The sequence below is a fragment of the Sus scrofa genome, chromosome 9 (genome assembly GCF_054392235.1).
Source record: "Sus scrofa isolate SSC_HxYL_T2T_F1_AM1 chromosome 9, Sscrofa_HxYL_maternal_Yorkshire_Landrace_v2.0, whole genome shotgun sequence".
NCBI classification, from domain to species: Eukaryota; Metazoa; Chordata; class Mammalia; order Artiodactyla; family Suidae; genus Sus; species Sus scrofa.
The window spans coordinates 4038082-4061256 of record NC_139391.1 but is presented as its reverse complement, the minus strand read 5'-3'; the positions used below and the strand labels follow the sequence as shown (position 1 = coordinate 4061256).

The 23175-nt window shown below is 43.5% G+C and overlaps 3 protein-coding genes across 3 annotated transcripts; all 3 read left to right on the top strand.

Moving 5' to 3' along the window:
• Positions 1 to 1126: 1126 nt before the first annotated feature.
• On the top strand, positions 1127 to 3294 carry LOC100622082 (olfactory receptor 52H1-like). Its single transcript, XM_084978273.1, has 2 exons — positions 1127 to 2099; positions 3171 to 3294. The coding sequence occupies exons 1-2, from the start codon at positions 1141 to 1143 to the stop codon at positions 3292 to 3294; spliced, it is 1083 nt and encodes a 360-aa protein (XP_084834399.1). The 5' UTR covers positions 1127 to 1140.
• Positions 3295 to 12363: 9069 nt separating this feature from the next.
• Positions 12364 to 13665, top strand: LOC100516280 (olfactory receptor 52D1-like). The gene has a single exon (XM_021062357.2). It carries the CDS (start codon positions 12480 to 12482, stop codon positions 13425 to 13427), a length of 948 nt encoding a protein of 315 aa, XP_020918016.2. The 5' UTR covers positions 12364 to 12479; the 3' UTR covers positions 13428 to 13665.
• Positions 13666 to 15554: 1889 nt separating this feature from the next.
• Positions 15555 to 22168, top strand: LOC100524512 (olfactory receptor 52P1-like). The gene is made up of 2 exons (XM_084974981.1): positions 15555 to 18647; positions 20933 to 22168. The coding sequence occupies exon 1, from the start codon at positions 15569 to 15571 to the stop codon at positions 16544 to 16546; it is 978 nt and encodes a 325-aa protein (XP_084831107.1). The 5' UTR covers positions 15555 to 15568; the 3' UTR covers positions 16547 to 18647; positions 20933 to 22168.
• Positions 22169 to 23175: the final 1007 nt, after the last annotated feature.

The following is a 23175-nucleotide window of genomic DNA, read 5'->3' as shown; positions in this document are numbered from 1 at the left end:
AGTAATTATTTCTTAATATTTAATTTTAATAAAATCTTGTTTTATAAAACAGAGAAATTACATATTATGAAGTTAAAAATTCAAATTTCCTTCCCCACCCTACCCTATAAAGCTCTCCCCATAAATATCACTTAGAGTAGTTGATGTGTTTTCATCCAGACTTTTACATGCAAATACCAACGTGAACACCAGATCAGCACTAATAACATACTAGCCTTATACTGCAATCTGCCTTTTTCCACCTGAATATATTTTGGCATCTTTTAATTCCCGTACAAATAGATTTCTGTGCCATGTCACAAAATAAGCGTTTTGAAAGAAAGGCGCAACTGTTTTGATGAAGTCTCTTAAGCATGAGTCATTTTATAGATTTGCTAGAGGCAAGCATGTCCTTTCAGAACGTTGCCAGGAGACTGGGCTCCTGGACTGGGATGGTTTTCTTTGAGGATCCAGAGGGTAGGAGGCTTCTGTTCTTTCCATGAAACGCATCTGACTAAGTACGTTACTGGAGAGTGTCTTCTCTTGAAAACTCCACCCTGGGAATGTCTGAAGTGGCAGATGAAATCACCTAAACCTAGACATTTTAGGGAAGAATGTTCTTTGTCTCTTTCTTCATGTCGGTGAACTTTTCTATAATGCCAAGGAGAACCAGAATGTCCTAATGCGGAGGGGAGGCTGAAGAAGAGACCGCAGGGTCTGCTTTGGTTTCAGACATTAAGCCTGTCTTCTTCTCAGCCCTCTGGGACCCTACAGGTGTCCTTTGGGTTCACCAGTACTGTGGCTTCACACTACACTCTGTTCCAAATCCCTGATGAGTGATTGCTTTTCTGCCTTATATTATTTTTTGCACATATTTTCTTAGAAAACGTCCTGGGTTGTTGGTAGCCAGGAAGGGCTTGATTCAAAGTTATATGACGTGTACCTCTGGGAAAAATTATTTTGATTCCACTCCGATCAAGACAAATTTGTGTTGGAAGGTTTGGCAGATGTTTATTAGTAAAGAGAAGAGAAGAATCATTTATCACTTTACAAATTGCAAAATGAGGGAGAAGGCAGAGAGGTCGATGTCTGTAGATCTTTTTTCACAATTAGCTGTGACATTTTTATTTTCAGCCTCTGAGACACATCCGACCCAGGAGCATGATGGCCGCATTCAACTTGAGCAGCTTCAATCCAGGCTCATTCATCCTGCTGGGAATCCCAGGGCTGGAACAATTCCACCTCTGGATTGGGATTCCCTTCCTTATTATCTACCTGGTGGCCCTTGCAGGCAACAGCGTTCTCCTCTACCTTATTTCCAAGGAGCGCAGCCTTCACGAGCCCATGTTCTTCTTCCTCTCCATGCTGGCCGCGACAGACCTCATCCTGTCTAATACATGTGTACCTCAAACCTTCAGGATCTTCTGGCTAGGTCCTCAGGAAATCACCTTTTCAGGATGCCTCGCTCAGATGTTTTTTCTTCACTACAGCTTTGCTGTGGATTCTGCCACCCTACTGGCCATGGCATTTGATCGCTACATTGCTATCTGCTTCCCCCTAAGATACACCACGATTCTCACTCGGCAGATTATTACGAAGATTGGCATGGGTGTTGTCAGCAGGAGCTTTTGTATCATCTTACCCTGTGTGTTCCTATTAAAGCGACTGCCTTTTTGCCGAACGCCCATCATTCCCCACACATACTGCGAGCACATAGGTGTTGCCCAGCTGGCCTGTGCGGACATCTCCATCAATATCTGGTACGGCTTTGCTGTGCCTGTGATGACGGTCACCTCAGACCTGATCCTCATTGGCACCTCCTACGCGCTTATCCTTCGTGCTGTCTTCCGCCTCCCATCCCGGGATGCCCGCCAGAAAGCCCTCAACACGTGTGGTTCCCATGTTTGTGTCATTCTTATGTTCTACGCACCAGCCATGTTCTCTGTCCTCACTCACCGTTTTGGTCGCACTATTCCTCACTCCTTCCACATACTGGTCGCCAACCTCTACGTAGCCATCCCTCCTGCACTTAATCCGATCATCTATGGGGCGAAGACCAAGCAGATTCGGGAAAAGATCGTCCCGCTCTTCTCCCTTAAAGGGACTGGAAGAGGAAACAGGTAACTGTATCCCTTTGGAATACACTTCATTTTTTCAAAGCTGCAGTATCTGCAATGATGACTTAAATATGTGTGAAACCCTAGGAATCCTCTATGAGTTGAAGGGAATAATGAGTCGATAAGAGAACAGGTGTCAAGAGGGGGAGACCAAAAAAGCTGATGATAGCATGAGAAAAAATATATATGTGTATGACTGGGTCACTATGCTGCACAGAATATGGTTAGAATATAATTCTTATAAACAGGTTACAAGAGATAAACAGGAATCTATCCACATGGAATACCTTTGTAGGACACGTCCCAGATGAGAGTTGGAAAAGCTGAAAAATGATTACCCTTTTTTAAAAGAATGATCCACAAAAATCAGCCATTTGAAAAGTGGTTTTCAAACATTGGTTGGTACCACAGCCATTTGGGAACTTGGTAAACATGTCAAGTCCCGACCTCAATGCAATTCACTGGGCTTCTGGATGCTTTACCTGTTCTCTAGGGGATTCCAATGCCTAAGAAATCTTGGATCCTTCCAGATCAGAAAAGTCCCTGTCCTTTGAAAGACCCATAGACTTGGTTCTTGTGGTAATTTCCCGGGTCTGGAAGGAAAATAACTCTTCTTTAGGTCCTGCATAGCTGCTGCTGCTGCTTCTGGCATCATTTGTTCATCGTAAAGCTCCACAACTTTCACTTTCCTATCATCAAAACATATTATTAATTATCTCTATGTACTGCCATTTTTGAAGAATTTTGGCTTCTGGCACCAAAAATTCTTTCCGTGATTGCTGGCGATGTTCCCGTCGATGACTTGGTGGAGCGTGTTTTCCAAAGACGGTCACTCTAATAATGCACTCCATCCTCCACGCTCTCCTGCCGTGTGAACTCCGCGTCCTCACCTTAACGGCTGGAGTTTAATTCTGCTTCTCTTGAATGTTTTCTCGGCTTAGGGATTCCTTGACCAACAGAACTCGGTGGAAGGAGTATTCTGAGTTATCTTCTGAGGGCGGTTAGGCCATAAACATTTTTGCCGTTTCCAGCTGGGGCTCTTGAAATACTTGCTCTCGGTGTGCCTCCTCTCAGAATCCCATTGCTAGGCAATGAGTACCCCGAGCGACGTGGAAAAGACAGATCTAAATATTCTGGTGAACGGCCCCAGTTGAGATCCCAGCCAATAGTCAGCAACAACCGCCTGTCATGCTGGTGAGTCATCTAGACTATCCAGTCCAGTTGAGACTTTGGGCATTGGTAGGCATGTCGTGAGAAATAATAATTTGCTGTTTTAAGCCAATACATTTGGGGATGGTTCGTTATGCAGCAATAGATACATAAGGCAGAAACTGGTAACAGGAAGTGGGGTGCTGGTGTCAAGAAAACCTAAGATGGGCAGCATTAGCTTTGGAATAAGGCAACGGGCAGAAGCAGAAAAGGGCCTTGGGGAGACTGTTAATGAATGCTTGAAAGACAACAAGAAAGTTGTTATTAGAGGATGGATGAAAAGGAACGAATCCTATGTAATTGCAGGAAGTTTTAACTACCATGCTTGCAGTACTATGAAAAATGGAAAACATACTTAATTATCTGATGTACTTGGACAAGGAGATTTTGAGGCAGAGTACTGAAAATATCGAAATTATTCTTATGTCTTTTATGATAAGGTACAGATAGAGAGATATAAGCTAAAATGAAACTATTTAATGTTTAATCATAATGTAGATAAATACCAAGGAATCAGGACTGGCTGGATTCAAGTTTTATATATTATATATATATATATATATCAGCCTCTCCAAATGACAAAGACTCTCAAAGGAAAAAATTACCTCATGATACAATATCATCTCGAGGTTGAGCTTGTAAGAGCCTTTGCTAAGAGAAGAGAAATATTTAAGGGTGGGCCTGGTAAATCTTTTCAGGTGGACAAAGATTCTTAGAAGCCTGAGAATATTAATCTTCCCAGAGAAGCAGAACTCTCAAGCAGAATCTCACAGATGGCAACCTGGAAGATATTTGTGGGTATGATTTCGTCTCACAGGATAAACCCTAAAAGATCCATAGAAAACCACAATTTTTAAAAGAAAAAAGTACATATGTAAGCTAAAGTTACATCAACTTTTGGCACTTTTAGTAATTTCAGTCCCCCATTAGCTCGGACTAACAGGGGCAGAGTTAGTGCTAAAATGAGAGAAGACTTTTGGGTCTCCAATTTCATTACTCATGAAGTAGACTAAGAAAAATATTCAGATGTAAACACAAGTCATTTTGCTTTAAGAAGCAGATAATATAGCCAATTGCCTAGGGGTTAACCGAGAGCCGTGGGGGATCATTCCCAGAGAGCAGAATTGGGTTTTAATTAAGAAACTGGTGATTGGAGTTCCCATCATGACTCATTGGTTAACGAATCCGACTAGGAACCATGAGGTTGCGGGTTCGAACCCTGGCCTTGCTCAGTGGATTAAGGATTCGGTGTTGCCATGAGCTGTGGTGAAGACTGCAGACGCAGCTCAGATTCCATGTTGCTGTGGCTCTGGCGTAGGCCGGTGGCTAGAGCTCCGATTGGACCCCTAGCCTGGGAACCTCCATATGCTGTGGGAGCGGTTCTAGGAAAGGCAAAAAGCCAAAAACAAAACAAAACAAAACAAAAAAAAAGGAAACGTGATAATAAATCTTGCTGGGTTTTGGAAAGTATAAAAGCCCGGGTAACTATAACATGACTCTCCCAGTATTTTACACAGGAGTGTCTACTGCAGTCACCCTCTCTCTGGCTCACTGCGTATGTTGACGTGGCAGGCAGCAGGTCTCTTTTTCATTTCTTTACTCCACAGGTCTTGAGAGGACCTGCATTCTAGGCTCTGTATGTGAGAAATTGAACCCGAGTCTGATTCCCACTGTGTCCTGCTTTGGAGGCTGAGATCCTGGACTGTAAATGAGAATGTTAATCTCATAATTTGAATGAGACCTGGAAATCTTAGGGAAGAGGTGAATGCATTTTGCATGTAGGAGGAGTTATTGTAGCCAAATAAGAGAGTTTATAAGGTTGATAGCCTGCCTGAGCTCCTAGATAGTAGCCAGACTCAAATGCATCAATGCTAGTGAAGCTTAGAAAAGACTGAAGCTCCAGCAAAAATCTGATTACGTCATATGAGAGAGAAAGACACCCCAAATGACATCGGCCCAAATGACCAGTAAATCTACAGAATCGTAGCGGATAATAATACATTATTTTAAATAAGTACTTTTGGGGGTAGTTTGTAGTGCAACGATAAATAACTGAAACGGTTCACTTCTCAGTACTCTGAATTTTTCTCCAAAAATATTGACTGTCATACCTCATCTAATTCTTTGGCAATACCTGAGAATGTGTATTTCCACAAACAGGTACACATTATTAACCATCTAAATTTTAGGCGTTCAGGTTCTGACCCATCACCTCCATTTTTCCAATTCACTTCCTCTCTCTTTTTTAAAATTTATTTATTTATTTTTGCTTTTTATGGTCGTACCTGTGGCATGTGGAAGTTCCCAGGCTAGGGGCCAAAACAGAGCTGCATCTGCTGGCCTACACCACAGCCACAGCAATGTGGGATCCTTAACCCACTGAACGAGGCCAGGGATCGAACCCTCATCCTCATGGATCCTAGTGAGGTTCATAACCTGCTAGGCCACAGCAGGAACTCCTCCCCCACCTGTTTTTTGCTTTCCAACTCACTTTCTCTTGAGTCCCAGTTCAATAATCCTTCAACTTCCATGCATTGTTGGCTAAGTTGGTCTCATTACATTTTCATATCTCCTCACATTCCCCATCTTTTTCTCCTCCTTGCCAGCATTACTTTTATGGCTCAGTCCTTGAATTACTGCTTAATACACATTCTTTCTCTCTTTCTCCATTTCACCCCTTTTCCTTTCCCTAACACACACGTACACACATGCACGCATTTTATTGTGTTTTTTCAGTAATAGGACACTTGCTACTTCTATTCTAATCTAATTGGCCATAATTAGCCACATGGCCCCATCTAAATACAGCAGGAAGCCAGACATGGAAAGAAGAGGTAAACCAGGCAGGTACGAGGCTGAGAAATCTCCACTGCAGAATCCCGCACAAGCCGGCAAAGGACATTGTGGTCTCATCTTCTGCTGCATTTCCCTAATCCCCTTGCTCTTGCCACACGCGTCTTCTTGAACCTTCTCCAGTTCGTCAAGTACACGTCCCTTCAGGGCCTTGATAATTGACCTGCTGTGAATGTCCAGGTTTCACGTCTTGTCAGTTAAGTCAGCATGGTTGTGGCTAAGATGGAAGCATCAGCATTTTTAAAAAAGCCCCAGGAGTTTCTAGGGTACAGTAAGGTTTGGGAACGACTGACTTTAAGTGTAATGAATAGCTCTAATTTACAGACGAGGAAATGGAGGATCTGAAAAGTGAAATTATTTAAAATTTCTCAGTTAGTAAATATCAGAGCTGGGGCTCAGATTTATGTCTGCCTCATTCCCATCTTCTTGATTTCGCGTATAAAACAAAGCCCTCTGTGTGGTAGCACTGGATTAAGGCATACCATCTTTTAGGTTGCTTTATGCTTACTCTCGAATCACTTCTAAAAATCTTGAACACATTTCCACACTAACTTGCATGGAAGTCACAAATTGTGAGTGTTACTGTGCACGGAGCATGTATTTATAGTTCAATACCCGTGAGTCAGGTGCTCAGGTCTGGGGTGAGGAAGGGAGAAGAGTGGAGACTGGGTGACTAAGATGTTTACAGGTATGTGCGCTCTTCCCGGTGAGCACACGGAAAAAGAATCTGAGTCCAGCTCATCCATTCTTCTTCCTTGGAAAGCTGTATTTTCATGGATCAGATACACCCTCACCTTGGATAGTTCTAGATGACAATCCTGCTGAAGACAATACCATTGTCCCCCGTCACGTATTTCCCAAGGACGCACTTTCCATGTTGTCTTAATGTATAGGAGTTTCTCCTGACCCAGGCAACCCAACATACAATTTTGCACTTACATTGCAGGATATCTAGATACTTGGCTTGAGTGAGAATTTGGTGGAGACTACTAAAGATTATTTCCAAAGCCCAACATGTAATTTCTGCAGTACATTGTAGGAGATGCATTGGTCTTACACTTGACTATCACTAGCAGTACCTTTGAGTAAGTAGCTTATCACCTGGTATAACAGATAATATAAAGGAGAAAAGACCAAAAGTTATCCAAATGAAGACACGAAATGTTAAAGGGGAATAAAGACTCAGGCTCAAGATCAGTCTGGAGGAATTGAGGTTAAATAGCGTGGTTATTTTCTTGAGAACAGGTGGTATGTGATACTGGATAAGGCAACCAAAGGAAGCGTGCAAATTCCAGTTCAAGGTAGACCTCCTCCCAGTCTATCCTCATTCTACGTTTTGCCTCCTTTCCCCTTAAATCTCCTTCCCCAACAGTTTGACAAAATTTGGCTACATTTTTTGGTTCAAGGGCTGGTCAGGTATTAACTTACAGCTGACCCCCTCTCCTGATTTAAAAAATGTCCAGCATTTAAGGGAAGACTCTGATGTGACTGGTGTGTCTCCCCAGAGATCATGCTTGCAAATTCACTTCTACTTTTAGCAGCTGGGAACACCAGTGCTCTGAGCCACACCGCAGCCTCTCTGGGTCTAAAAAGCCTTCAGAGGGTGGCAATAAATGAGACCAAGTCTCAGATCCTGGAACGACACTGTGCTGGATCAGGATTTCTCAGGTGCCGCTGACCCCCGAGGCTGGGGTGAGTGTTGGATGGAAGAGGTGGACAGAATAAAAAAGATGAGGGCCATTCTGTAAAGCCAGGATCAGAGGTCAGGGGAGATTTAGAGGGAGAGCAGTCATACAAAGACACTGATGCCCTTGGCTGTGCCAGAGGTCATCTCGGATGGTCCCTTGACTCCACTATAAGAGGTACGGTTCTTTGAAACCCCTCAGACATTTGGGTAGCTTTACTACATACGAAAATCTGTCATCAGCAAATTCTTCTTTTATTTGTATCTCAATCATTTTTGTTGCAGTTAGGGATTTTCATCTCTTACTATTTTACTTGTGGGCTCAAGACGAGCCAGTCAGATAGATTCCAGGAGCAGGTGTTCTTAAACAGTGGTGGGTCAAAATGCCTTGTGCTTGTTCCATGTCTTGTTCTCACTCATATTGGTCAGGCAGCCAGGTGGGAACCAGGCAGGAATGGAGATACATACACAGCAATCTTGTCCTTGAGTCCCTTGGACCCTCACGGAGCTCACAGAAAGCCTAGGGGATGGGCCCACACATCTGATTTCCGGTCTCCTCTGTGTCTGAGGACAGCTGGTACCCTCCTACTCTAGAATTCTGTTCTGTAATTTCCAATGCACAAAATTTAAAGGCCCACCAAGCGAGGAATTGCTGCTGCAGTACCCCGGGTTCTGTTTGTCCAGGGCAAAAATCAGAGGATTGATTTCATTGGCTTATTGAACAGCCTAACAGAAGTCCTACCTTTAACAGAAATAAGGCATACATGTCTTCATCTTCACTCTTAGTGACAGCACAGAACACGCCACTCCTTTTATTTTGAAGGACTCCAGCACCAGAATTGTTTTTTGGTTCTCAGGGAGACTGAGGGGACCTCAATGACATTGCCGTGCTGATGGGCTTGGGATCCTTGAGCAGCCATCTATCTCATATTTTGAGAGTTAACCTAAGGGCTAGTCTTGGATAGCTCTGAAAACAGTTCTTGATTTAAAGGAGGCTGAAACTGCAGTGCTTTCACCCATAGATTATAGATAGGGTCAAGAAAGACCAATGTGTCTTTTTTTTTTTTTTTTTTTTGGTCTTTTTGCCATTTTCTTGGGCCACCCCCGTGGCATATGGAGGTTCCCAGGCTAGGGGTCGAATTGGAGCTGTAGCTGCCAGCCTACGCCAGAGCCACAGCAACGCGGGATCCGAGCCGCCGTGTCTGCAACCTACACCACAGCTCACGGCAACGCCGGATCCTTAACCCACTGAGCAAGGGCAGGGATCGAACCCGCAACCTCATGGTTCCTCGTCAGAGTCGTTAACCACTGCGCCACGATGGGAACTCCAAGACCAGCATGTCTTTTAAGTGGAGAAACTAAATAAAGTCTTCTCTTTTGAAAGGCATGTACATAGTCCAGTTGACTCAGCTATAATTAGCACAAACATGAGAACTACCAGTGAGTATTATAATAAACATTTATTAAATTATGGAGGCTGTATTATGTGCTTTACATGATTGTTCCCAATTAATTCTTTGAAAAAAACCTTAAAATATTGTTATCTGTATTTTATATTAGAAAACTGAAGACCGAAGGGAACGAGACATTTACTGAAGATAATATAGTTAGCAAGTAACTGAAGTTAGACCACATTTTCAAGCCAGGCAGTCTGAATCCCATCTCTTATCTTCCAGACTGGACCACATAAAGACAGTGACAATCCTAGAAACTGACTTGTATAAGCGATGCTTGAAGCATCTGAGGAAGACTTAGATTTGGAGACTAAATTTCATTTTCTCAGGGCAGCTTTCTCCAAATAGGAACTGGATTATGCATTTTTTCTTTATAGCATACGTCAATGTACACTTTTGCTCATATGTCAGAAATTATTTGATTAATTACATCTTCCCATTAGATCAACTTAATCTACCTTGGAGCATGCAGATTCTTACTCTAGAATACATAAAACGTCTAGAAGAATGCCTGGTGCATGGTAGACTGTCAATAGGGTTTTTTTTTTTTTTTTTGACAAAGTGGTGAAATAAAAGAGTAGCCTTAGGAAGGATAATAATGGTTATGAAATTAGAACCCTATGACATTGATGAGGAATTGCTCTTGTTTGATGTGGATTGTGCTCACAGGTATTGACTGGAAGGAAAGAGAAACATTCTCATATTTCAGAGAATGGCTGTCTCCAGAAAGTGTATCTTTTCTGTTACCAGAGTACAAACAACTTCCAGGTAACTGTTTTTCAGGATATCACATTTGGGAGTCAAGCCTTGCGTAATTATTGAACTACATGTGCTTTTTTTAAAAACTTATTTTCCAACTGGATGACAAGACTATATTTCATTCATTTATCTATTGTTTAAAAATCACAGTTATTTCCAGGATAGAAGTAAAAAAATATTTATACTTTCTAAAATGGGCATAGACATGTTTACAAAGTCTTGTTGTAATAATAATTTTTGAAATTTCAAGACTACAAAGATTTCAGTAGAATTGGTAGTAAATTCTATTTTATGACTTAACAACTCAAACAAAATAATAATTTCATTAGTAATTAAAACTTGTAATAACATTGTTACATACAATTTATAGCCATAATGACTGTTGCCATGAAGTAACATATTTGCAGTAGTATGTAAGAAATGCATACAGCAATTAATAAAATAAACAAAATTAATCTTTCAATAATACAATTGAATATGAATAAGGAATTGAAGGAAGGATTTTTTTTAATAATTATAGTTTTTTTATGACCACACCTGCAGCCTATGGAAGTTCCAGGGCCAGGGATTGCATCTGAGCCACAGCTGTGACCCATACTGCAGCTGTGACAATGCTAGATCCTTTAACCCACTACGCTGGACCTGGGATTGAACCTGCACCTCTGCAGAGACCCGAGTGGATGCAGTCGTATTCATAACCCACTGTGCCACAGCTGGAACTCCTAAATGATTACAGAATTTTTTATCATAGGTATTGCACATTCTAAAATTCTTTTTAGGTGAGGCCAATTGGATGATCTTTATGTTTTATGTCCCCTCTAAAAATGAGAATCTTTGAGTTCCAAAGAGTGGACTTCAATAAGGTAGGAATGATGACTCTGACTGCACGTACAGGAACCTCTCGAGGCAAGATGGCTCTTTCTTGTTTCCCCTTTGCTGTCACCACCATCTCAAACCATTGCCCGGTCACTGCTAAAAACCTTCCCTGGTATAACTCCCCTGTAAACCCCAGGGTCTCACCCATGTGGCCCCATTTACTTATCAACCATTCCTTAGTGTCCTAGTATGCACGTAAGGCATTGATCCCAGACAGAGCAAAAAAGAGACTCAGAAATTTCCTCATGTAATGGGATAAGGGGCATACACAGAATTATCAAACGAGTTTATAATTCCTAAGGGAGTTGAGCTTAAGATGGGTGATGCTTTTATTGTAGCAGAAGGGATTCGTGTGACTTTGAATGGCTATTAGCTACTGGCCGGGGACCAAATGGAAATATCTATTCTGTACGAAAAAGCTCCATGTGCAAAGGCCTGCAGGTGTGATAAAACAAGCTTTTGGACATTTCAAAACACTCAGCTGTGGTTGGAACACGAACTACGTGGTGGAGTGTGTTGGTAAATAGTGCTAGATGGGTGAGCGAAAGCACAAAGAGAAAAAATCCTAGCAGGAGAGTGCATGTAGAATTAGGGAATTTCAGGGAGTTCCTGTTGGGGCACAGGGAAATGAATCCGGCTAGTATCTATGAGGATGCGGGTTTAATGCCTAGCCTTGTTCAGCAGGTCAGGGATCTGGCATTGCTGTGAGCTGTGATGAGGGTTTCAGGCTCGACTTGGATCCTGAAGTGCTGTGGCCATGGTGTACGCTGACAGCTGTAGCTTTTCAACCCCTAGCCTGGAAACTTCCATATGCCCTAAAAAGCAACAACAACAACAACAAAAGGTTTAGGGGATTTCAGAACAGTGTAATTTGAAAGCCACTTTCAAATGTGTAAGACAATGAAAAGGGCTTGTGACATTCTTGGATTAACGACAGTGGGCACTGTTACAACCCTTGGACTAAAGGGACTCTAGGAGAATATGGTTACAAGAGAAAAACTGGAGCCAGACAAGGCTGCTTGCAGAGAGATGTGGCCAGGGTGCAGCAAGCCTGCTGAGAGACAGCGGAAGGAATGCATTCCTGATCTCCTCCAGCCTCCCATTGGTGTTGCCCACTGCCAAGTCCAGCCAGAAGTGAGAGGACAGGGGTCTGTCAGGGTGGCCCAGTGTCCCAGGGCCCAGAACAAATGGAGCGTGGTGGAGGGTGGACCTGAGGAGGGGAACATAAGATATTCTGCACCACAGGCACTAAGAAATGCATATTTGTATTTGAGTGGATGATTTTCACGTGTTAGAACATGAGGCCAAAATCTAGAGGTTTCACTGGAAGATGGCAATCCTAAAAGTGGGCGGAATAGTTGCAAAGCTATTTTAATAACCCAGGAAAGAAATGAGGAAGGCCTGAATTGGAGTAGAACTGGTGGAAGTAGAGGAGACGGAAGAAATTAAATGGATTGGTAGGAAGAATCCATGACTCGTTTTCTAGAATGACTTCATTTCGTTTTCGAATAACTTTTAGGAAGGTAAAGCCTGAATCTCTTCGTCAGTATGATTTCTGCCTCTGTCCCCAATGCATCCTTCCATCCTTCCCTGTTCATTTTACTTGGAATCCCCGGGATGAGGGACCAGCACATCTGGGCTGCCATCCCCTTCTGCTCCATGTACATCCTTGCCCGGGTCGCGAACAGCGCCATCCTCTACATCGTCACGAGGGAGAGAACTCTGCGCGAGCCAATGTACCTCTTCCTGTGCCTGCTCTCCATCACCGACGTCTTCCTCTGTTCAACCACGTTGCCCAAAATGCTAGCAATCTTCTGGCTCAAGTCCCACGTAATTTCCTACCGTGGCTGCCTCACCCAGATGTTTTTTGTGCATGCAGTCTTTGCCACGGAATCAGCTGTTCTGCTGGCCATGGCTTTTGACCGCTACGTGGCCATCTGCCGTCCCCTGCATTACACATCCATCCTCAATGCCGCAGTGATCGGGAAGATGGGTCTGGCATGTGTGATCCGTGGCTCTCTCTTTGTTTTCCCCTTTGTCATCCTCATCGAACGCTTACCCTTCTGTGGACACCACATCATCTCCCACACCTACTGTGAGCACATGGGCATTGCCAAGCTGGCCTGTGCCAGCATCAAGCCCAACACCATTTACGGTCTCACGGTGGCCCTTTCGGTCACTGGCATGGACGCGGTCCTTATCGCCACCTCCTACGGCTTGATCCTGCGGGCGGTGCTGCGCCTGCCCTCGAAGGATGCCCAATGCCGAGCGTTTAGCACTTGCGGGGCCCATGTATGTGTGATCCTTGTATTCTATGTACCTGCCTTTTTTTCCTTTTTCACCCACCGCTTTGGCCACCAGGTACCTCCTCATGTCCACATCGTACTGGCAAATCTCTATCTCCTCTTACCCCCTGTCCTCAACCCCCTGGTCTACGGCGTTAACACCAAACAGATCCGCCTGAGGATTGTTGGCCTTTTTATGGGGAGGAGGTAGTTTACTCCCTCCTTACCCCACAGACAGAGGGGGAACGTTGTAGCTATTTCTTCTACCTTCTCACGAACCTCTTATCTGTGGACTAGACGTTGCTGTTTCTGCTAATTCTAGCAAGCCAGTACCATGTATTATCTGAGAGTGTTTGAAGTAGTTTGACACTTGAATCTAAAGAAGGTCTCCCTACAGAGCCTGACTGTGGGCAGAACTGGCACTACAACCAGGATTTAGAATCTGGCCGAGACTCACTACTGTTTCGTCTTTGCAAGATTTCGTGACGGTTTTGTTCTGTCTCATGGATTTTGCAGTGGACTTTGCAATGGACTTTTGACAAACTGTAATACTTTGTTTCCTTTGGACTTCTGGGAAAAGAAAAATGGTCATGTTTGGATTCAGGGGTTAGGAGGAGGCTGGGGTATGAGAGGCTGCGGGTACTGAGGGAGACAGTGGCTATGGAAGGAAATGCCCGGGTGAGTGCAGCAGAACGAGCATGAGAAAAAAGTGAAGTCAGAAAGTGGTGCGGGATGGACAGAACTTGAGGCTGCTGATGCTATTTCACCAGGGTACCAACAACAGAGTTTGCACCTCTGTCTATTTAATGCACCTGAATACTTCAGCCAGGGGTAAACGCCCCCCCAACACACGCATACACACAAGCTCTCACATGCATACGTGCGTAGGAAGGAGGCCCTTTAGGACACACAAACTGCCAGGCCCTAATCTAGTTCCAGACTTAGCTTTAACTTCACCCTCTCTATCCTCATTCTCCTCCAGGACTGGCAAAGGCTGAACAGCCCCAAGATCCCTAAGGTCAACCAGCCTTTTCTCCTGGGAGCCCAGGACAACCTCCAGGGTCAATCTTAGACATAATGGTGGTGGCGCCTTGCGTGTGTGTCTGGGGAGAGAGGGAGTAACACAGAGCTACTGCTGGGATCCCTGGGGGTCTTTACTTCAGTTACTTAAAGAGCCACACCTTGGAGTCTAGGTGCCCGAACGTGAGGCGTGGAAGATGCAGGACCATGAGTGTGCTCACCAAGGGCCAAACACGTTTGCTGAGATACACCCACCTTGGTGTGGACACGCTCATACACACACACTTGGAGAAGGGGTGTGGGACTAGCTTTCCATGGGCTCACTGCCTCTCATTCAGGTAAGTGGTTGTAGCTCTAAGTTCACCTTCTGGTCGCCTTGTCTCTGAGCCTCAGGTGCTCAGAACCCCAAGGCCTGCTTCATTCTTATTCATCATTATACATTCTCTTAAAAATGGTCCCCACAGTTCCTAAATCTGCGGTAAGTATGTATTCTTTAACTTTTGGATTAGAATTCTACTCTAAGTTTTTAGGTTCTCTTAGTTTATCAACAATTTTTCATTGACCGTATTTGACACTGTGCTTGCTAAGAAGAGCAAGGGATATTTTGTCAATTTTTCTGTGTATTTCTATTTTTGTTTGTCTCAGGGTATTCTTAAATTTCGTTTTTGGATGTCTTCATTGACCCACTGTTTTTTATTTTATTTTTTCTTTCTATGGTCTCACCTGCTGCATACGGGCGTTTGTAGACTAGGGGTCAAATCAGAGCTGTGGCTGTGACCTATGCCACGGCGTGTGGAAACGCCAGATCCTTAACCCATTGAGGGAGGCCAGGGATTGAATCTGCATCATCACAACACTGTGTCAGGTTCTTGACCCACGGAAGCACGACACAAACTCCTATATTTCTGTTTTTGTTCCACGTACTTCAAGTTGCTGTCTTTCAGGGCACATGCATTCAAAAATACAGCAGTGTATTCTTATAAATTTAATGGTGTGTCTTAAAATAGATAATGAATGAAGTATCAGTTAAATATTTCATAAATAAAATTGCAATATAAAACCTTTATCATGAAATATATTCTCTCAGAAGTTAATGTTTTTATGCCACGTTATCACCACTGTAACACTCAATGCTTTTTTGCCACGTTATCACCACTACACTACGACAGCACACTACCCTACCGTATGAGGCACATCACCATGATTTCAGAATCACTTTTGGCATCTCAATATCCCAACTTCTGCATCTCCTCGGAAATTCCTGATTCCCCTTGAGGCGGAGGCTCAGTGGTGTCTCTCTCGCTCTTCCCAGGGGCTTCCCGGGGGGCCAGCATGAGCGGTTGCAACGCCTCCCAGCGCCACCCCTCCGTCTTCCTTCTCCAAGGCATCCCTGGGATGGAGGACAGGCACCGCTGGCTCTCCGTCCCCTTCAGTGCCATGTACTTCGTCACCATCCTCGGGAACTGCGCCATCGTCTTCACCATCTCCACCGAGCGCTCCCTGCACAAGCCCATGTTCCTGCTCCTGTGCATGCTGGCCCTCACGGACCTGGGCATGTCCACCAGCACCGTGCCCAAGGTGCTGTGCCTCTTCTGGTCTGGCCGGAGCGAGATCAGCTACGGGGGCTGCCTGGCCCAGCTCTTCTTCATCCACTCCATCTCTGCCTTGCAGTCGGCCGTCCTCATGGCCATGGCCTTTGACCGCTACGTGGCCATCTGTGAGCCCCTGCGCTACGCCACCCTCCTCTCCAACAGTCGCGTTGGGCTCATTGGCCTGGCGAGTGTAGGGAGAGCCGTCCTGCTGATTCTCCCCATGCCCGTGCTCCTCCAGCACATGCCCTTCCACCCCAGACGCATCATCCCCACCACCTACTGCGAGCACATGGCAGTGGTGAAGATGGTGTGTGTGGACACCACGGTCAACAGGATGTACGGCCTGGCGGTGGCCCTGCTGGTTGCTGGGGGGGACATCGCAGCCATTGCCTCGTCCTATGTGCTGATCGTCCGGGCTGTCCTGAGGCTCTCTTCCAAGGAAGCCCACCGAAAAGCGGTCCACACCTGCACCGCACACATCTCTGTCATGCTGCTCTCTTACACCCCTTCACTGTTTTCATTTCTCAGTCACCGCTTTGGCCGAGGAATTCCACCTCACGTGCACACCATCCTTGGCAGCCTGTATTTCCTTGTGCCTCCAATGCTCAATCCTATCATTTACGCCGTGAAAACCAAGGAGTTTCGGGACAAAATAGCCAAATACTGGTGTTGGAGGAAGGAGCCCATAATCTTTGCCCATGGTCAGAAACCTCTCTGATTATTCTACACTAGTGGGCTTGAGAGAGAGAAAAATAAAAGTGAAGTTGACGTAATTCCTGGGGGAATTGGCTAGTAGAAGAAAGATGTCATATTGGCAGAAAAAATCCTTGCCCAGACAGTCTAGGATATAGGAAATCCCCTGGGTCTCACTAGCTCCAAAGCGAGGCTCTTATGCTCTGTGAAATAAAAATAATGAAGTATTCTTTCCTCACTGACATATATGTTGGGCAAATTATATGAGATTCTGCATATAGCAGAATATTATATAATATATTCTGTTTGACTAATAACACTCTGAACCCATGCAAAAAGGGCCTGAGCATTTCCACACGGAGAGAACTTAAGAGCAAACAATAACTTCCTCACCGCATTGCAAGTCAAGGCTCGGGTGTCTGCAGGGTGGGTGTGTAACATGCTTCTGTGTTTAAGGAGAAGTGGAAGATGACGTGTGTTTGTGGTGAGTGCGAGGTAACAGGGAAGGTACAAAATTGTATTTGGAGTCACTGTATTATTATTCCTGCTACGGAAGCCTTAACATGTGGGTGTCATGAATCATTGCTTCCTCAAAGAAGTAGAAATTCAGACAGGAAACACAATCTCCAATTTCCAAAGAAATCTGAATGGAAAAAGAAGCAAAGGCTGATAACCATTTTAACTAATTTTGCATGTTAAAATTCTTCAAGTCAACTCTCCTGCCCTTCTCAACTAATTCTAGTGTCTGTTAAGACTCTCTTAAAAAAGAAACAGTCTGAGAATGTCCTGTTGATAATTATAGTTCTATAAGTCAGTTTTATACTGGAAATCTTTGGCTGTGGACCTCTGCAAACAAGTTCTTAGGGAACACGAGAGGAAGTCATGAACCAGTACTTGGGGCAGCTTCTAGAGTTTGGATCCTGTGCCCAGATATGGGAATTTATTAGTCTAGAAGTTGTTGTTTGGAGTTCCTGTTGTGGCTCAGGGGGTTAAGAACCTGACTGGTATCCATGAGGATGCAAGTTCGATCCCTGGCCTCATTCAGTGGGTTAAGGATCCAGCATTGCACCAACTGCGGCATAGGTTACAGATACAGCTCGGATCTGGCGTTGCTGTGGCTGTGGCTGTGGCTGTGGCATAGGCCGGCAGCTGCAGGTCCAATTCTTTTTTTTTTTTTTTTTAACCATCCTTCCAGATTTTATGCTATAATCCAAAGCTACATAAACAAACAGCACGGTATACAATGGAATATTACTCAGCCATATACAAAGAACAAAAATCTACCATTTGCAGCAATATGGATAGACCCATAAAATAGTATGCTTCATGAAATGTTAAAGAAAGACACTTACCAGGTGATATACTTACATATGAAATTTAAATAATGAACAAACAAATTTATGTGACAAAACAGAAATAGAAAACAACCTAGTTGTCACCAGTGGGGAGAGGAAAGATGCGAGGTGTGATGTAAGGATATGATACTGAGATACAAAATGTAACATAAAAGAGTCAAACAACAATGACATATTGCATAGTGCAGGGAATTATGGTCTTTGTTTTTTAATGAGCTTTTTTTGACCGCGTCCAAGGGACACACAAGTTCGTGGTCCAGGGATGGAGTTCATTCCACGGTAATAACCAGAGCAACAGCAGGGACAAGTGACAATGCTGGACCCTCAACCTGCCGAGCCATCAGGGAAAGCCTGTATTTTGATGTAGTATAATCCATACACATATTGGATCCTTTGCTGTACATCTGACACTAATATAGTATTATAAATAAATAGTACTTAATAATTAAATAAAATATATTTGCCTCATTCAGTCTGAGACCGTGAAACAAATAATAAATGAGAAGTACAAGGTAATAATTAGTTTAACCACTTGGTTTTTTTTTTAATTTGTTAAAAGGAGACAAAATGAACAGAGAGCCAAGACCATCTGAGGGAAAAAGGGGAAATTTTACCACTGAGAGGCATTGTTGTCTATCTTTCAAAATGATCTCATGTAGATTCTCATAAAGAATGAAAAAATCGCAAAACATGTAAATGATTTGACTTCTTTCTGTATTGTTCTTTGTATTTGTTTGTTTGCGTGGTTCTTTATTTTGTCTTTTTAGGGCTGCACCTGCAGCATATGGAGGTTCCCAGGCTAGGGGTCCATTTGGAGCTATAGCCGCCGGCCTATGCCACAGCCACAGCAACGTCAGAGCCAAGCCGCATCTGTGACCTACACCACAGCTCACAGCAATGCCGGATCCTTGCTGCAGGTCCAATTCTACCCTTAGCCCAGGAACTTCCTTATATCACATGTGTGGCCCTAAAAAGAAAAAAAGGAAACAAACAAAACCCCCAAAAATGGTTGTTTATGATTTCTGGACAGTAATCAGTGCAAATAATTCGAGGTACACAAAGGCTGAAACCAGAGTGATTCTAAGGCTGTGGTCATATTGTAGAATTAAACTATGAAGGCAAAATTCAGTGAAAGATGCCTGCCTTAGGGCTACACGATCACTGTTGGAAGGACACACTTATGATACCCAAACTAGAGGGAAATAAGTGAAACTTGTCTAGTGCATTATCGGTGCTAATACACAGCAGTAAAGGTTTCCGGTATACTGAGCAATCTCATAACAAGGCTTGAGAGAGGTGGAATATTTAAAAGCTGGAAAAAATGGCGACAACTCAAAGGAGAAAAATAAAATGTTGTATTGAATCGGAGGTGCCTGTTCTATCAATGAAGGAAACTTGCAGGAACAATCATGGTTGGTTAGTACTTACCTGTAATGAATACCAAGGGCAGGTCTTTAACCCACCGCAAACACAGCGATAGAAAGACCCCCAGATTCCTGAGCAGAATACTTGATGGCTAGCCATAGTTTTCGTTTATGTGTTGGGAGTGAGCAAGGTTAGAGAAGGAAAGACAGACTGATGCTCCTCTCGTCTCCCCAGACCTCCTTATCCCCGTAAGTGAAGCCACTATCTTCTCCTCCTCCCCTCCCCCTCCGCGTCGCCCCCAGTCCCCTTCCTCCACCTCCTCCTCTCCCCCCCCCACTTCTTTTCCTCTTTCTCTCATTCACAGACAAGCATTCCACTTTGCTCAAAGTGGCCCTGGTGTCACATACAGATGGAGAGAGACTGATGAGGATGCCTAGCTGCTGGCGCCCTTATTTAAACCCTCTGCACCCAGACACCAGACTCAGAGTAAGTCAGTATTCAGAGGATTCTCTGATGCCAAAGACAGCCAGCCTTCAAGTGCCTTAGCCAGCACCCAGGAGAGCAGACACAAACTCTCCATCTGAGCACTAACTCAAATGTCAGTTTTGTGAACAAAATGACATTGGAAGTTTTAGCTGCGAGGTCTGCAGTGGTTTGTGAGACAGCAGTAAAAACCTGGGGCCATGGTTAAGATAAATTACCATATGATTACTACGGTTTAATGAAACTAAGAAAAGGTTTCTCTACCCAGTGTTTATAGGTGTCCAGGGTTGGCTCAACTGCAAGTTCTGAGGGAATCGTTCCCTCCAGATGGTTCCTGCTTCAGACACCGCCAACTCGTTTGTGGGATCCTCAGGTCCAGACTCACTTTAGAATCACTGTTACAAGTGGGTGGGCCCCCATGGACACCAGTGTGTTCAACAGTTTACGAGAGAAAATCATGAACATTCAGGAAAACACAGCACTATCAGAACAGGAAGATACAGATTAAATAGCCGAAGTCGGACATGGAGAGAGCAGAGTCCAGGAGCGGCCCCATGGGCAAAGGGTCCCTCCCTGTGGAGTCGTGGGCGGGGGTTGGTTGCCATTTATGACTATACACAGAGCATCCCATGAGCGTTTGTGCTTCAGAGTTGTTGTTGGGGTTTGAGCACATGCTGCTCACACAGCGACAGTTATTCACCAGGCCTTCCAGGGTGTCCGGCTACGCCCATCGTTTTTGTAGACCAATAGAAAAAAAAATGGAAATATTAAAAAATAAGGACAGGAAAGTGTCAGAAGAAACAGAGATGCAATAAATGTATTAAACATCTCTCAGCCCTCCAAGTAATAAAGTAATACGATAGGACCACTTTCCCACTTCCCATGTAAAATTAAAACAAAACGGTCAGATAATACACAGAGCTGGTGAGGGTATAGAGAAACAGGGACATTCATTCCCTGCTGATGGGATACTTTCTATGAATAAACCTATTTTCAAGATTGATTTATTGGGAGTTCCTGTTGTGGCTCAGTGGTTAACAAATCCAACTAGGAACCATGAAGTTGTGGGTTCGATCCCTGGCCTTGCTCAGTGGGTTAAGGATCTGGCATTGCCGTGAGCTGTGGTGTAGGTCGCAGACACGGCTTGGGTCCTGCATTGCTGTGGCTGTGGTGAAGGCCGGCGGCTACAGCTCTGATTGGACCCCTAGCCTGGGAACCTCCATATGCCATGGGAAGCGGCCCAAGAAATGGCCAAAAGACAAAAAAAAAAAAAAAAAGAAAAGATTGATTTATTAATATTTAGAATAGTTAGCAGTATGCATATTCCACATCTCAGAAATCTCACTTAAATATAATAAGCATTTGAGGCACGAGGCACATGTGAACGAGATAGTCTTGTATGAGAATACTAATAAAACATTATATTTCTATATAATTGTAAACCACCTAACTGTTCATCAAAGAGGAATGAATGAATTAAATATAGTATTTCACTCAAATAAATGAATGAATGAAATGCGGTATCCTCACTTAGTAAAATATAGAAGCACCATATATTACCTCCAAGGAACAATAATAAATAAACTTTATAGAAGTAATAAATACTTTACCAGAACTACACGCACAAACGTGAACATATCTTTCAAATAAAATGTTGAGCAAAATCGATATGCATGAGACCATTTATATGAAGCTTAAAAATACGCTTTACAGTACTAGACATTAATGAGGATCGTATTTATGTAGTGAAAGTATAAAATAGTATAAAATATTATGGGAATGCTAAGAAAACAACTTATCTCTGAAGGATAGGGAAGGCAAATGTCACAAAAATAAGCTAAATTGGAGACTCAATATTTTTGTAGTATTTTGTTTCTTAATATACATTGTGTATACAGATGTATGCTATATTATTCTTTATAAACTTTTTGTGTCCAAAACAGATTAAAATGAAAAAAACCCAGATCTGACATCGGTAGAAGTGAAAACATTATGAGAGATGTGAAAAAAAACCTATTTAAATGTTTCTCTATAATTACGTTATCTATAATCAACCTTTTCTCCAGTGTTTTGATGTATTATCTAAGTTACCTAATATAGTGCCTATATACTGGGGCACTTATGTTTGCACAGCTGTTTGTCTGTTTCTGCACAATAGCCTCATTGTTTCAAGAGTTTTATGTTTTAATTTCTAGGTTCCTTTCTGTTATATTATCTTCAGATGTATGTTCTTCCCACTTAATTTCAGAATCATTTTTATCAAGATTTCAGGCAAAGCAAATTGAAATGTGTTTGGATTGTCCCTGAATTTATACATGTATTTAAGGAGAAGGTATAGCCTCGTAGGTGTGTTTTTAGTTTTTATATGCACAAGAAAACAAAAACATGCAAAATCTCATGTATTAGGATACATATTTAGTTCATTAAATGAGCTGATTGACTTGCATATTCACTCACTTATTCATTCATTTGACCCTTATGTACCATACATGATGCTAAAGATAGGGATACAGGGTTTGGGGAGAAATCAGCTGGGGGCTATTCTCCCTGGGTAGTGTGATTACCCAAAGGGTGAATTAAACTTGGGACTGAGGCGAGAGGCCCCTGGGCCATAGTAGAAGGCATCTGACAGAACCTCAAGAGATGTTCTCCAAGATGGGCCTCTTGAGTTGTATTTGGGGATTTGAGAGGACCCGGTTATAAAAATGGGGGAACAGGGGCAAAAAGAAAGGATCCTTTTTCGTTGATACCTGCCATTATCCTCTACCAGGGCCTCCTTGTAATAGAGAGCAAAAGGGCTGACTGGGCCCAGGATTCCTACATGTTGTTAGAGCCACAGATTTCTGCAGGAGAAGCTGTGTGGACCTGACTTGAAGCAGGTGCATCTGTGTTTGCCTGCTTATGTTGATGTGTTTTTCTGTTGATGTATTCACTCAGTACGTTTACTTTGCTGCTCACATCCCTCTGTCACTGTTTCCCTCTTACTGACACTTGACTGAACAAAGTCTCCCTACAGAGCCTATCTGTAGGCAGAATCTTACATGTCATTGTTTAGAATCTGGATCTCTGAGTCCCACTTCTGTTATATCTTTGTGAGATTCTGTAGCTGTTTGGTTCTGTCTTGTGCATTTTGCAATGGACTAGGCAATGTATTTTTTGATAAATTTAATAACTTGCTACTCCTGGACTCATGAAAAGTAATGTGGCCACATCTAGACCCAGCAGTGGAAAGGGCATAAACAGGTGAGCATAGATGCACCTGCTTAGAGACACATCCACACAGTATCCCCTGCAGGAAGCTGTGGTTCTAATAGCTTGAGAGACTGTGGGGACTGGCGAGAGGATGAGTTCTAGAAAGTGACCTGGAGAGTGTCTAGGGCAAAGTCATTGGCTTACAAAAAGACTAATGTTAGAAAGACACTAGGGATAGACAGAACTTGGGCCTGCTAAC

What these genes read in the sequence shown, in the direction of transcription:
- LOC100622082 (XM_084978273.1), top strand. Translation starts at nt 1,141, where the DNA reads ATGATGGCCGCATTCAACTTGAGCAGCTTCAATCCAGGCTCATTCATC. An exon ending in GGGACTGGAAGAGGAAACAG is followed by an intron (nt 2,100 to 3,170) that starts GTAACTGTATCC and finishes GCCTCCTCTCAG; the next exon opens with AATCCCATTGCTAGGCAATG.
- LOC100516280 (XM_021062357.2), top strand. Translation starts at nt 12,480, where the DNA reads ATGATTTCTGCCTCTGTCCCCAATGCATCCTTCCATCCTTCCCTGTTC.
- LOC100524512 (XM_084974981.1), top strand. Translation starts at nt 15,569, where the DNA reads ATGAGCGGTTGCAACGCCTCCCAGCGCCACCCCTCCGTCTTCCTTCTC.